The sequence below is a fragment of the Rhinopithecus bieti genome, unplaced genomic scaffold (genome assembly GCF_001698545.2).
Source record: "Rhinopithecus bieti isolate Rb0 unplaced genomic scaffold, ASM169854v2 scaffold_32835, whole genome shotgun sequence".
NCBI lineage: Eukaryota > Metazoa > Chordata > Mammalia > Primates > Cercopithecidae > Rhinopithecus > Rhinopithecus bieti.
The window spans coordinates 1,101,580-1,114,613 of NW_016814117.1; the positions used below are offsets into that span (position 1 = coordinate 1,101,580).

The following is a 13,034-nucleotide window of genomic DNA, read 5'->3' on the forward strand; positions in this document are numbered from 1 at the left end:
TTTAATTGCCGATCTTCTAACCACTCATACCAGAAAAAGAATATTGTAATGATTGAGTGGATTGATTTACTCATACAAATAATTATACATTTTATAAGAACTATAAAACATCTCCATTAACCACTGCAGTCTTTCTGATCAAACAGTGACAGATAGGAGCTCAGAGTTTAAGGGCATCTGTTTACTATGTTTGCTTGGATTTTCCGAACTGCCTTAGTTCCTGATTCCACACTGCTATTGTGTGGATCAAATAATCCCTTGTCACAAAAATACCCTGGGGAGTGACTCCCCTGGCGTCCAGGTTATGAGTGTGGTCAGTCATTCCACATGCCTTAGGGATGAGCTATCTTTGCCATGACGAGCGATTTCCTTTTCGAGTTTTGTAATCCCCAAATACTAAATACTATTATGAATAAAAGTTAATTAAGGAAATGTATATTAAAATGTTGTTCAAGATAGCACTGAAAGTAGCTTTATCTTTCCTCACTGTCTTAAAAAATTATAACTGAATTAAAACAGGAGAAATTTTACAATATACTCTTAAAATTGTAAATATCTACTACTGACTTCTTTGATATGAACCGTAACCAGATATTTAAAAATGTACTTTTGTCATGTACACACTAGATATGCTGCTTTTATTCTCCTTTGCATGGTTCAATGTATCAGAAAACAACTTAGGAGGGGGAGAAAAAAATTAAAAGCCATTCTGTAAATCTTTCCCTCTTTCTTTTCTTGCAATCTCTCATTATATCTTGGAGAGCAAGTTCACAGGTTTTAAGAAATATGACTCATTTTATGTTAGTGGCCTTCCAATACTTCAGAATATTCTTGATTTTTCATGAACAGAGGTACAGCGCAGGGAGTGTGGCTAAATCAGTCCCAGTCTCCAGCTCCCCGTGAACCTAGGATCCAGACATCTCCTGGATGCCCGGCGCTCTCTGAGATCCAGCCCTTGGCTTACTGCAATCCAAAAGGATCCGCTAGGTTGGGAAATGCTGCCTGGTGCGATTCCAGAAAGGGCCATCTCTTTAAGGATAACGGACTTGAGGACCTCTTCACCATCCCACCCCGCTCTGGACTCTTTCTTCCCATCCTTTGCTCCTAGGATTTTACATGTTGCCTGCAAAGGGAGTCAAACTTAGGGGGCAGGCAAACAAACGAGTTCTTTCCAGCCTCCGTAACCGGATCGCTAGAACGAAATAAACTCGCAGAAGTGTCCAGAGTCGCAGCCAGACCGCCAGCCTGCGCTTGAAGCAACTTGTAAGTGGGGCTGCAAGAGCCGCCGGGATGTAGATTTTAGTTCGTGGCCAAGCACAGCTACGACACCCTGTCCCTGCCCCCACCTCATCCCCAAGAATGCATGGAAGAGGGAGAGAGGACGAGGTGAGGGCCGCCTGCATTTCTGCACGTCGGCGCCAGTTAGAAAGCCCTGCAGTTTTGCGAGACAACAGGAGGAGATGGAGGGGCCAGAAGCCACGACTCCCGGGAGAGCGCAGGGAGGGGCGTAGGTGCCCCTTCGCCCATCTCCGCCCCCCTCACCTCGACAGCTGTACCGCTCTTGGAATTCATTGGCTTCCCCCACCGGCCTCCCAAATACCACCCCAATCTAGTTTAGCCCCCTGCCCCACCCTCGCTGACCTAATAAGGCCATGCAGTGTGCGGTTGGGGAAGCTACATAAAAGCGCGGGCTCGCGGAGACTCTGCACCACGCAGGGGAAGAGAAGGCAGGAGCAGTCCAGCGCGGAGGAAGGCGACCATGGCCAAGGAGTGGGGCTATGCCAGTCACAACGGTGAGTGCAGGCAGCAGCGGCGACCCCCGGCCAGGAGGAGATGCCGGTCCTGGAGAGCCCTGCCATTGCACAGAAATGGGCAACTTTAGAGAGTGCAGTGGAAAATGTAGGAGTAGGATAAGACCTAACATTTACTGAGGTTTTTCAACTGCCAAATGCTGCTCCTTCTTTTTTCCCTTCATCTCATTTAGTTCTCCCTAGTATGGAGTTTTTATTTCTTTTGGAGGAAACTGAAGTGCAGAGAAGTTGGATCACTTGCCTAAGATCCCGTTGCCTCTGAGAAGTCAGACAGCCCGAGGTCAGGTGTGACTGGCCCTTATTCTGTTACACTGGACAAGCACCTAACCTGAGCTTGGTGCTGGTGTGAGAATCTCTGCTCTGCCTAAGGCTCTCCCTAATCCAAGGAAAAGGAATATGGGTGTGCTCTGAAAACTGCAGCATAATGCTCAAATGTAGGTGGTCAATATTATTTTATTCCAACTGTATGATGGAAGGTGGCATTGGTTTTAAAAAGTGTGATAAAGTTTATCTCAAAAATAAGCCTTTGAGCAAGCAGAGTGAACACACCGAGTTAAATAGTCTCCATGTGTGCTATTCACAAAACTACCAACAGGCCTGAAATGAACGGTAAGTCTCTTATTGCCCAGTCTGAAACCTAAGACCTTTTTGAAATCACTGTCCAGCCTCTCTGCATTTTGCTGGTTTAGTCAATTAGAAAGAGGCCTTAGGTTGTGCCACCAAATAAATACATCCCCTCGACTTTATTTCCTAGGTCCTGACCACTGGCATGAACTTTTCCCAAATGCCAAGGGGGAAAACCAGTCGCCCATTGAGCTGCATACTAAAGACATCAAGCATGACCCTTCTCTGCAGCCATGGTCAGTGTCTTATGATGGTGGCTCTGCCAAGACCATCCTGAATAACGGGAAGACCTGCCGAGTTGTATTTGATGATACTTATGATAGGTCAAGTAAGTATGACAGTGAGTAGAATCCCATGGATGTTTTCAATGTCCATATTGACAAAATGTGGGTTATGACACAGTACCAGAATTAGTGAGGAGAGGGAGCCCTTTACCTCTGAAAATGGAGATGACATTTGACTTTGCTTTAGTTATGAATAATTATATTTATGCATTGAAGAGAAATGTCTCACCCTCCAAACTTGGTCTCTGTGAAAACGGCCCCATGTCCAAGCTAAAAGTTGGCAATGCATTCCTGAAATGGAACATGATAGGACAGAGATGACAATAAGCTCAAATGAGTGTTCTTCAGACTCTGATGGCCTGTACCTGAGGGTTTTTTATGCTTCTTGTCCATGGTCTGGAGAGCCAGGCTTCCACTCTCGATTGCGTAGATTCCATTCTACAAAGCCAGAAATATAATAGAAACCCTAAATAGGCACTTTCTTCCCCTGGTGCCTGGGAGGTGACCAATCTAGGGGAGAGAATGGGGCCATTGAAGGTGTGAAAATGACTTACCTTCAAGCCTTCAGTGGGGTTCATCTGATTAATCATTTTGGTGAGTATTTTTGAAATATCTGACAATTTCTTCTTGAGTAGTATTTGTGTGTGAGATAGCAACTGAAAAATACATGTTTAGAAAAAACAAATCTCTTTATTTCACTTATACTAGTAAGCAAATCAGTAAAATAAAAGAATGCTAGTCAGAAATACTTTATTTCACAATAAATGAGGTAAGAAATAATCTTCCTTTAATATTTTGGTGCTTGATATACAGCAAAATAATTCCTTATAGCCACATTTCTAGTAAAGTTACATTTATTGATATACTTAAATGAACATTCTTAATGATGCTGTAATGAAGAATGATATTCATAATTCCTACCTACTAGGAGGTTCCAAGTTATAGAAATTTAAATTTTCTTAAACAGTGATTTTGTATTGCTGTTGTTTTCTTTTTTCCCCTTCTCCTTATATATCAAGTACCATTTTGAAAGCACCATAACAAAATTAAACATGTCTATTAGGTTGAACCATATGAAAATGCCATTTTGTGAGCAAAATAGTTGAATATTGTCAATTTCATACAGTTTATTCTAATAAATTGGACTCACATGTCCCTATAATAACTGTTCTGAGTGGCTGGACAGGAAAAATGGAATGAATTGAACCACTCCATTTCTACGTGAAAAAACTCTTATAGGCCTAGCCTCATTGTTTGAGGTCTACATTTATGGCTTTCCCTGGGCCACTTAGTGTGGCCAACCTCTTCTAAAATAGCTGTGCTCTGAATTCTATTTTGATCTAGCTTATATTGCCAAATCTTGATCTTACGGTTTCTGCATAGTTTTCAATATACTTTGGAAGATATCTGAACCTCTAAATCACTCTGCAATGGGTTGAGATGTTTATCAACAAGCCCAAATTAATGCTGCCGAGAATTATCTAGTTTAGTCATCCAAATTGATTGGTTTTCTGGGAAATTTCTGAATTTTCCATTTCATCTCATTTGAACGGACACAGTCTAAATTAGACATAGATGAAAGTTCTTGCTCGCTGTCTTAAAGAAAAGTGTAGTTGGAAGCAACACGTGGAGAAGGAATTCACATTTGCTCAGTGATCATCATGCAGGCACAATGATGAGCGCTTTAAGGTGCTTAATCTCAGTTGATCTTCACAGCAACTCTGAAAGTTTGGTATTATTATCACCTTCTTAGAAATGTGAAAGTGGGTTCAGAGAAGTTTAGCAACTTGTCTGAGATCACAGAACTAGCAAGGGGTGAAGCCAGCATTGGAAACCTACATCCACCTGGTTCTCAACTGTCCAATTCTTCCCACTGCACCACACTACTGACCTGTTCTCTGGGTGTATGCCTCCTCATTGTCCATCTGTTGTTTTAATTTTACTTTCCTAAGTGTTAAAATGATGTTTCAATAATAATGAAACAAGCCAACAAAATAAGAAAAACAGAAAAGAACAATCATTTATCTTGACATATCCCAAGACTTCATTTTATAAGGAGTCTGGTGTCCTGGGAGTGGCACCATCTACCCAGCACACTGACTGCATTTTGTCCATTAAGCTCTGTAAAAGAAGCATGAATTCACTGTTGACCAAGCTTATCTGAATCACAGTGCTGAGAGGGGGTCCTCTCCCTGGACCCTACCGACTTCGCCAGTTTCATCTTCACTGGGGCTCTTCGGATGATCATGGCTCTGAGCACACCGTGGATGGAGTCAAGTATGCAGCAGAGGTAGGAGAAACTGCCATAATCCATTCTGGGTCTCATACAGTGAAAATTGCAAAATTAAAAATAAGAACCACAGCAACAAAGCATCATCCACTGCTTTTGTTTCAAGTCTATAGTTATGAAAATAGCTGTGCTAGTTTTAGCTAAACTGAAGCTGCTGGACATTCTAGGCTAGACAGGTAAAGGGGTATAGGTGAGTTGGCAGCAAACATGAAGATTTCCAAGGTTACATTAAGAAACTGGGGCAAGTGCAGTGGTTCACACCTGTAATCTCAACACTTTGGGAGGCTGAGGCAGGTGGATTGCTTGAGCCCAGGAGTTTGAGAGCAGCCTGGGCAATATGGTGAAACCCTGTCTCTACAAAAAATACAAAAATTAGCCTGGCATGATGGCATGCACCTGTGGTCCCAGCTACTCAGGAGGCTGAGGTGGGAAGATCACTTGAGCCTGGGAGGTTGAGGCTGCAGTAAGCCATGATTATGCCACTTCGCTCCAGCCTGAGCAACAGAGTAACACCCTGTCTCAAAAAAAACTCAAAAAGTTAGAAATTGGATAGCTACTTAATAAGAAAGCCTAGGGTCCTCAATGAAACTGGAAAAAGGATAGCTAATACTTATTAAATGCTTACATGTATTAACTCATTAGATCCTCTTAGCTACCTTAAGAGACAGGTTACAGATGAGAAAACAGAAGCATAGAAAAGACACATAATAAAGTCACACGGCTGGTGAATGCTAGTGCTCTACCTGATACAGACTGGCTTCAGAGTTCATCGTCTTATCCAGTGCCCTATGCTGCCTGTTTTATAAGAATATAGTACTCTAAAAATAGCATTTAGAAATTCTGAATAATGCTTATGTTCCAATCTCTTAATGAACCGTGTGCATATATATATGTGTGTGTGAATATCTATATATACACACGCACACATATTTACACACACATAGAGATATGTGTACACACATACAATTTAATCTGAGCATATACTACTTTCTGTCTCAGTTAACTCATTAAAGAAAAGAATGAATCGTAACTCAGATCAATGCATCAAATTACAAGGGCTTAAGACAGGCCTCTGACATGTTTTCTTTATAAAGCCAAGCCAATAAGTGGTGGCAGTTGCCTTGGAGGTGAGGACCAATTCATTTTTCCTGCCTTTCTCTTTTCCAAAGATAGGCTCTGGTTAACATAGGGGCTGTGACAGAAGCCCAGAAATACACTATGAACATGTTTTTAAGCAGAATCATTAGGCAGCTTAGTTCTTGGTTAAATTCGATGCTAGAAAACCCAAAGTACTTCACTGTGATCTTTCTGTTTCTGTATAGCCAATCCAGAGAGCCATGGCAAGATAAATTAAATATTGAGAATGCCTTCTAGACATCTTCCCCAACCAAATGGGGAAAGTTGAGTATATTTCTTACAGATGCAGGCAAGACTTTCAGTTTGACCTTTGCATATGGGATTATTTCATACTTTTGGTCTTGAATAAAACATTTTTTAACTGCTGCAAATGATTGTATTCTCTTGCCATTCTCTGTAACTCAGCATAGAAAGTTTGATTAACCTAACTGGTACCCATGTTCTAAATTAAGATCAGGTTGCCACCAGGTTTTGGAGCTCTGGTTGATAAAAGGAGATGAATAATTTTATATGCCTTTTATTTGAGCCAACAGAAGTGTTACCAAAATACTACATGCTACTCTTTCAAATTTTCTCAGCTTTTATGAGAGTGCTCAGCAACCTTAGCCTGTGCAATGATTGGACTTACTGTGGATAATGTTATACTTACTTCCATATTCCAGGAATTTACCTTCTAATCTGTCTTCTATGGTTTCAGCTTCATTTGGTTCACTGGAACCCCAAGTATAACACTTTTAAAGAAGCCCTGAAGCAGCGTGATGGGATCGCTGTGATTGGCATTTTTCTGAAGGTAAAGTAAAAATTGACCACATATTTTCTTTCAAAATGTATTTCCCTACCAATGGTTAGCATAGTTTGAGTTTCATTCCCTCATTTTTACCTTCTTCCCTCTATATACATTTTATTATTAATACAACTAATCAAGATATTTCTGCTAAGATCAGCTCAAAATGTCTTGCTTTTCTCTAAAAGTGTATATTTTACCACACTCCAGTACCCCTAGCACTTCTAAATTTTCCCCAGATGTGGGATGTCTGTGTGTGTGTGTGTGTGTGTGTGTGTGTGTGTGTGTAGGTGGTGGGGACAGAGCCTTAAAGTGCGCTTATTATACTGGTGGTAAGGGCAAAGGTGGCATATATTCATTTTCCTTTCTCACTGCTCCACTTCAATTGCACTGGAAACCAGAAAAGTCAGTGTTGGGAACCATATGATGCCAAGTCCCTGCCTGGACATCCCCTCGGCTTGAGGTGGTCACCACTCCCATGATCCCAGGCTAAGATAGCACATGGAATGTGTGTGTTGTTGAGCCAGCCTTGCTTTAAAGAGGACTTAGTGTCATTAACACATGAGGTTAGTGGTAACATAATCTAGATTTCAAGCCAGAGGTGAAAATCTGGCTTCTTTCTCTTTGAATGACCTAATTTGTTTTAGGTTCTTAATTCACTGGGTCATTTCTGGTGCTTGAACACAGCACAGCAGGAGGTGGAGTAGGTCTGAGAAGAAAGACAATGAGTTTAGTTTGGGAAACATAGGGTCCATTTTGGTTCTAAATCTGTTTTTTAGAAAAGTGGAATGACTTTGCAGAGAAGGTCAAAGACACAGAACTAGATCAACGTGTAATTTTGTGGTCCTGTACTTCAGAGGCCTGGAGTCCAAATTTAGATCAGAAAATATATACTCTAAAATCTTGAGGAAAATAAACTTATGTTTTGCTTAGTACGAGATATTCTGGCAGATTTATAAACACTAGTTGCAGATGGATGGATCAAAATCAGCTTTGAAGACAATCCTAAATTATGGAGAGATAAAAGAATTATACTTGGATTTCCGTTTTCTTACAGATAGGACGTGAGAAAGGCGAGTTCCAGATTTTCCTTGATGCATTGGACAAGATTAAGACAAAGGTAAACAAAAATCATTTTCCCTCCTAAAACATAAAGCAGATTATGCAAATTTTCTTTACACGTTTTCAAGTAGTTTTTTTCACCTAAAATCTGTTACTAAGTTTGATGGATATGCTAAGCATAAATATAAAAATAAATGCTATTATATTTGTGTGGCATACAGTTTTTAGAGCAATTTCACATATATCAGTTTTTTAATGGTGATAGTCATCCTGTCAGATAATCTCTTTCTCAATGGAATAAGTGAGAATCAGAGAAGTTGAGTGGTCACCACATCCTCGCCCAACACACACACGCGCGCGCGCGCGCACACACACACACACACACTGCATATGTGCATGCGTACCATCATGGAAATACTAAATGTCAGCCAGTACTGGTCTGTCGAGTCTTGGTGATGACCTTTCTGGGAAGCACTTATAAATTTAAAATCTTATCAATAGACTCATGTAAGTAACAGAAAAATTTTAATTTTTTTTGTGACCATTCTAATCAAATACTATTCAGTTTTACTAACGGAGAAAGTAAGTATTCCAGGTAGAACATTCAATAAAAATGCAAGCCTGATATTTTTTGGTATCATCAACACCAAAACATTAACTTACATGAAATAATTCAATTACGCTTGAGATATCAGTTTCTCCTTTTTCTTGAGGAGTAATAGAGTTACAAATTCTACTCACAGTTAAAACAATAAGGAACACAGTGTGACAATGATTGCGTCAGATCAAGTAATAATGTGCAAACCAGCTTCCCCGCTTTGATCTTTATTTCTGACAGGCCTATACTTTGTTCAAAAGTTCTATTTTCTCTATTGCATTTGAAATCCATTCTCATAAATAAAGTGGTGAGGGCTTGGGGTGGTTGAGCATGTGCATGCATGCACTCACTGCACCTGCAACCTGCTCTTACCCAGGGCAAGGAGGCACCCTTCACAAAGTTTGACCCATCCTGCCTGTTCCCGGCATGCCGGGACTACTGGACCTACCAGGGGTCATTCACCACGCCACCCTGCGAGGAGTGTATTGTGTGGCTGCTGCTGAAGGAGCCCATGACTGTGAGCTCTGACCAGGTGAGCAGCCTTGTGAACACATGGGGTTATGTTGCTGTCTGCCTATGTAAGATACAGATACCAAATCAAAAATACATAGCTACTAACTGGATACTCACTGGATAGCTCTATGGCTAGAGATTTCACAGTCTGCCCTGGTTAGTTACAACAGCCTGTTCAACTTTCTAAAACTTGGCCCCCAAAGGGTACCAGGATAAATGCAACTCATTTAAAAGTCATTTCGATACTGACCATGACTGAGTTTATGCTCTATAAACACTTTAAAGGGTTTAGATTAATATGAATCTTTGTTAATTTGGATGTTGCCAAATACTGAGCACTGGTAAGAAGATGGGATTTTAAACACAGACCTGGAGAAGAGAAGGGTGCTACTGGAAAGGATTTAACAATTTTGTATGCTATATATTATTTCTGCAGTTTTACAGATACATAATTCAAGGTTCAAAGGTTCAGTAATTTGTCCATGATCACACAGCCAAGTGCAGGATTCTAATTCCACCTCCAAACTGTTCCCAGTACTTTTTGGCATCTCTTCTCAAGGTTCCCTTCTTACTGTTCAATCTAAAGAGTGTCCTAGTAACATTCATTAAAGACACTTTCAAGGAAAAGCTACGTAGGAGAAAATAAGTGGGCAAGAACATGGAGAAAAACACATTGAAGCAAGTAAACAACACAGGGACTTACAACCTAGAGCATGCATGTTCTGTAATAGTAAAATCAGTTTCCCAGTGTGTGTCTCTTGCATAAGGCAACAGGTTGCATATTTATGTCAGTTTATAAAGACATTTTTATTAAAAGATCAGATTTAACAACCGTGTTCAGTGATATAACTATTTGGAAAGAATGAAATTTTTTAAAGAAGAAATGTAAAAATATTTTAATGTAGAATCATAGTGTTATTAATGAGAATTTATTTTCTTACCCTTTAAGAAAGAAAAGACAATTTAAAATTGAAAATGGAGCACGAGTTGGATTTCTTTTTGCTCTTAAAATAATTGACTCCATAAACTTATACAACAAAGGTCTATTACATTTTATTTACACTGATATATGGATGTGGTCATCCTCTCCAATAAAGTATATAGTTCATACTGACCCCTCAGATAAAAAATAAATGTTTCAGAATTCAAGAGGAAAACGCTGTGACCAGAGGGCATAGTGATCTTGTATAGAATGAAGAAAAGGGCTTTTACAAATAAACGAAAAATGTGTGTCACTATGCAGTGACTAGCTAAATAGCTCTGGACTGGACACTGGGGACAGGTTGTGTGGTTTGCTTGTCGTTTTTAAAACACCAGTATTGGCTGGGCACAATGGCTTACTCCTGTAATCCCAGCACTTTGGGAGTCCGAGGCAGGTGAATCACCTGAGGTCAGGAGTTCGAGACCAGCCTGGCCAACATGGTGAAACCCCATCTCTACTAAAAATACAAAAAATTAGCCAGGTATGGTGGTGGATACCTGTAATCCCAGCTACTCAGAAGGCTGAGGCAGGAGAATCGCTTGAGTCTGGGAGGTGGAGGTTGCAGTGAGTCAAGATCGCACCACTGCACTCCAACCTGGCTACAGAGTGAGACTCCCCCCACCCCCCCCCAAAAAAACACCAGTATTTACACCTCTTCGTTGCATAGTGTGTCCAGTTGATCCGAATGTCTTGTTAACAGTCTACTCCTGCCCTTTGCAGATGGCCAAGCTGCGGAGCCTCCTCTCCAGCGCTGAGAACGAGCCCCCAGTGCCCCTTGTGGGCAACTGGCGCCCTCCACAGCCTATCAAGAACAGGGTGGTGAGAGCTTCCTTCAAATGAGGCTGCTGGATCTTGCCCTCTTCAGGAAAGGAAACCTGCCATTGGAGAGCTTGGTTCCTTGCCTCCTTCTGGTGCTCCTTACTCCAAGTCTATTTCATTTCTCCACACTGAGCAATGAATGTGAGAGATGTGGTCACCAAGAAACCAAAGTTACTTTTGACAAGATCTAATATGAAAGCATAGATTTCACATTTGATCTCTGTAATAATCATCTTTCCTATAAAAGTAGCATTTTTAGTAAAGTTTCAAAGAAGAAGAAACAGAGATGGAAGAGTAAAGGTATTTTAAAAATGGCTAGCTATTGGGCACCAGTGTTTCTGTTACCTAAAATTTCACAGAACTTCTTTGTTTTTATTTTTATATTATTAGTTGTCCATCTTAAAGAAATATCAGTAATTCTACATGTAGTAGAGGTGTATGAAGATCATGTAACAATTAAACATAAGCCAGAAATTAAAATGACTATGGACAGCAAGAACTGAGCTTAATAATATGTTTTAACTCTTAACACCAGCAAGAAGTCAGTCATTTATTGAACTTTTAGCTACTAAGATTACTTGGTTTTGATTATCAGTGAAAAGAAAACAATACAATCAGGAGTTTTCAAATTTTTGATTCAGCATTTGAATTTCTTCTTCATAAATGTAGTTGAATTTATCCTAGTATTTTTCTTTACCTGAAGGAGGGCCATTTATTTTTAATTTCACTACATTTTCCTTTGCATGATTATTAAAATAAAAAGTGCCTCTGTTGTCTTTCTCACTGGAGGCTGGAATGAATGATCATTAGAACACAAAACAGTGAATGATGGCACTTGAAGTTAAAGCAGTTGTACTGATCACCAGAACCAATAAAGACATGAATGGAAAACATTGAGTGTTGTGTTTTTTTTAAATGGAAAGGCAGCATAAATGACAAAAATGGAGTTTAAGAGCAACAAACTTTGTAAGTTTGTTTTTATAGCTGAAGGATGGCACTAAGGACTGAAGTTCTTAGTTTGGATGCTACATTCCTCAAGGAGCGTCAGGGGGAAAAAAAAAAAAAAAGCAATTAGTAAGGGCCTTCTGAGGAAACTGCAGACCAGAAGACGAATGTGTGGCCATATATCTGATAGTGGGAAATACTTTCCAGAGGCCTCAAAATTGGTTTAGGATTCTGGGGTTCAGACTAGTACAATGGGTGTTAGGGGCATGAAATCAAGTCAGACTATAGCTTTTACATCTATATTTTAAAAAATTGTGCCTTTAGGATGATGCTGGCCTAACACTGCAAAAATCCATATATTTAGATCTTTAAACCATGTAATATAAAATCTTTAGACATAAAGTCTAATTTTGCAGTTAGTGGTTTTGATACATCTTTCATCACCTCACTGGCCAATATGTTAACTTACTTTAACAAGTGACAGGAATAAGTTCATTGCCCTAAGGAATGAAATAATATTGGGTCAGGAGAGTCCTGAGATGCCAGAAGTCAAATCATGTGACAGAGTCCTATGAGGCTAAAGATATTTAATAGATTACCACCTAGGTGAAGTCAAACCAGGTTGGTCAGTGTGAACTGGAAGTGTTAATTAAATCCCTTGAAATTAGGAGGTGTGGAGCTTTGATCATTAGTGATAATACACAAGCTGATTCTCTCAAGGTACTTACTTAGTAATGCTTATGCACTGTAAAAGATGTATCCAGTATTGACTCTATGTGGGGGAGGAACATATGACTTAATGCCAGCTACAAATGGTCCTTATTCCAGTACACAAGCTGAACAAGGTTAGAACTGTTTTGAGGGAAAACGCCCCATCAAAAGAGGCTATCTTCATAGACCATATGCTCTATGAAGGCACAAATATGAGTCTTGCATGCTGACATTCACCTTGCTGTCTAATACCGTGTCTGGCACATAATAATTACTCAATATTTGTTGAAAAAGTGATATCATGAATATAGATGAATCCAGGTAAAATACTTACCTTCTTGAACAACACATTACATGGTTAATAGGAATATTGTTTTTTGTTTATCTTAGTTTAGATCCCCTTGGAAAATGATCTCATTAGCTTCAGGTGGGAACTTTCTAGTAGAACATACTTCTCCCCCTCCCTCCAGTCTG

General features: G+C 39.9%; 1 protein-coding gene across 1 annotated transcript; it reads left to right on the top strand.

The window, feature by feature from the left end:
• The first annotated feature begins 1,075 nt into the window (after positions 1-1,075).
• On the top strand, positions 1,076-11,795 carry CA3 (carbonic anhydrase 3). The gene is made up of 7 exons (XM_017849878.1): positions 1,076-1,793; positions 2,566-2,763; positions 4,891-5,009; positions 6,844-6,936; positions 7,988-8,050; positions 8,967-9,122; positions 10,806-11,795. Exons 1-7 carry the CDS (start codon positions 1,760-1,762, stop codon positions 10,923-10,925), a joined length of 783 nt encoding a protein of 260 aa, XP_017705367.1. The 5' UTR covers positions 1,076-1,759; the 3' UTR covers positions 10,926-11,795.
• Positions 11,796-13,034: the final 1,239 nt, after the last annotated feature.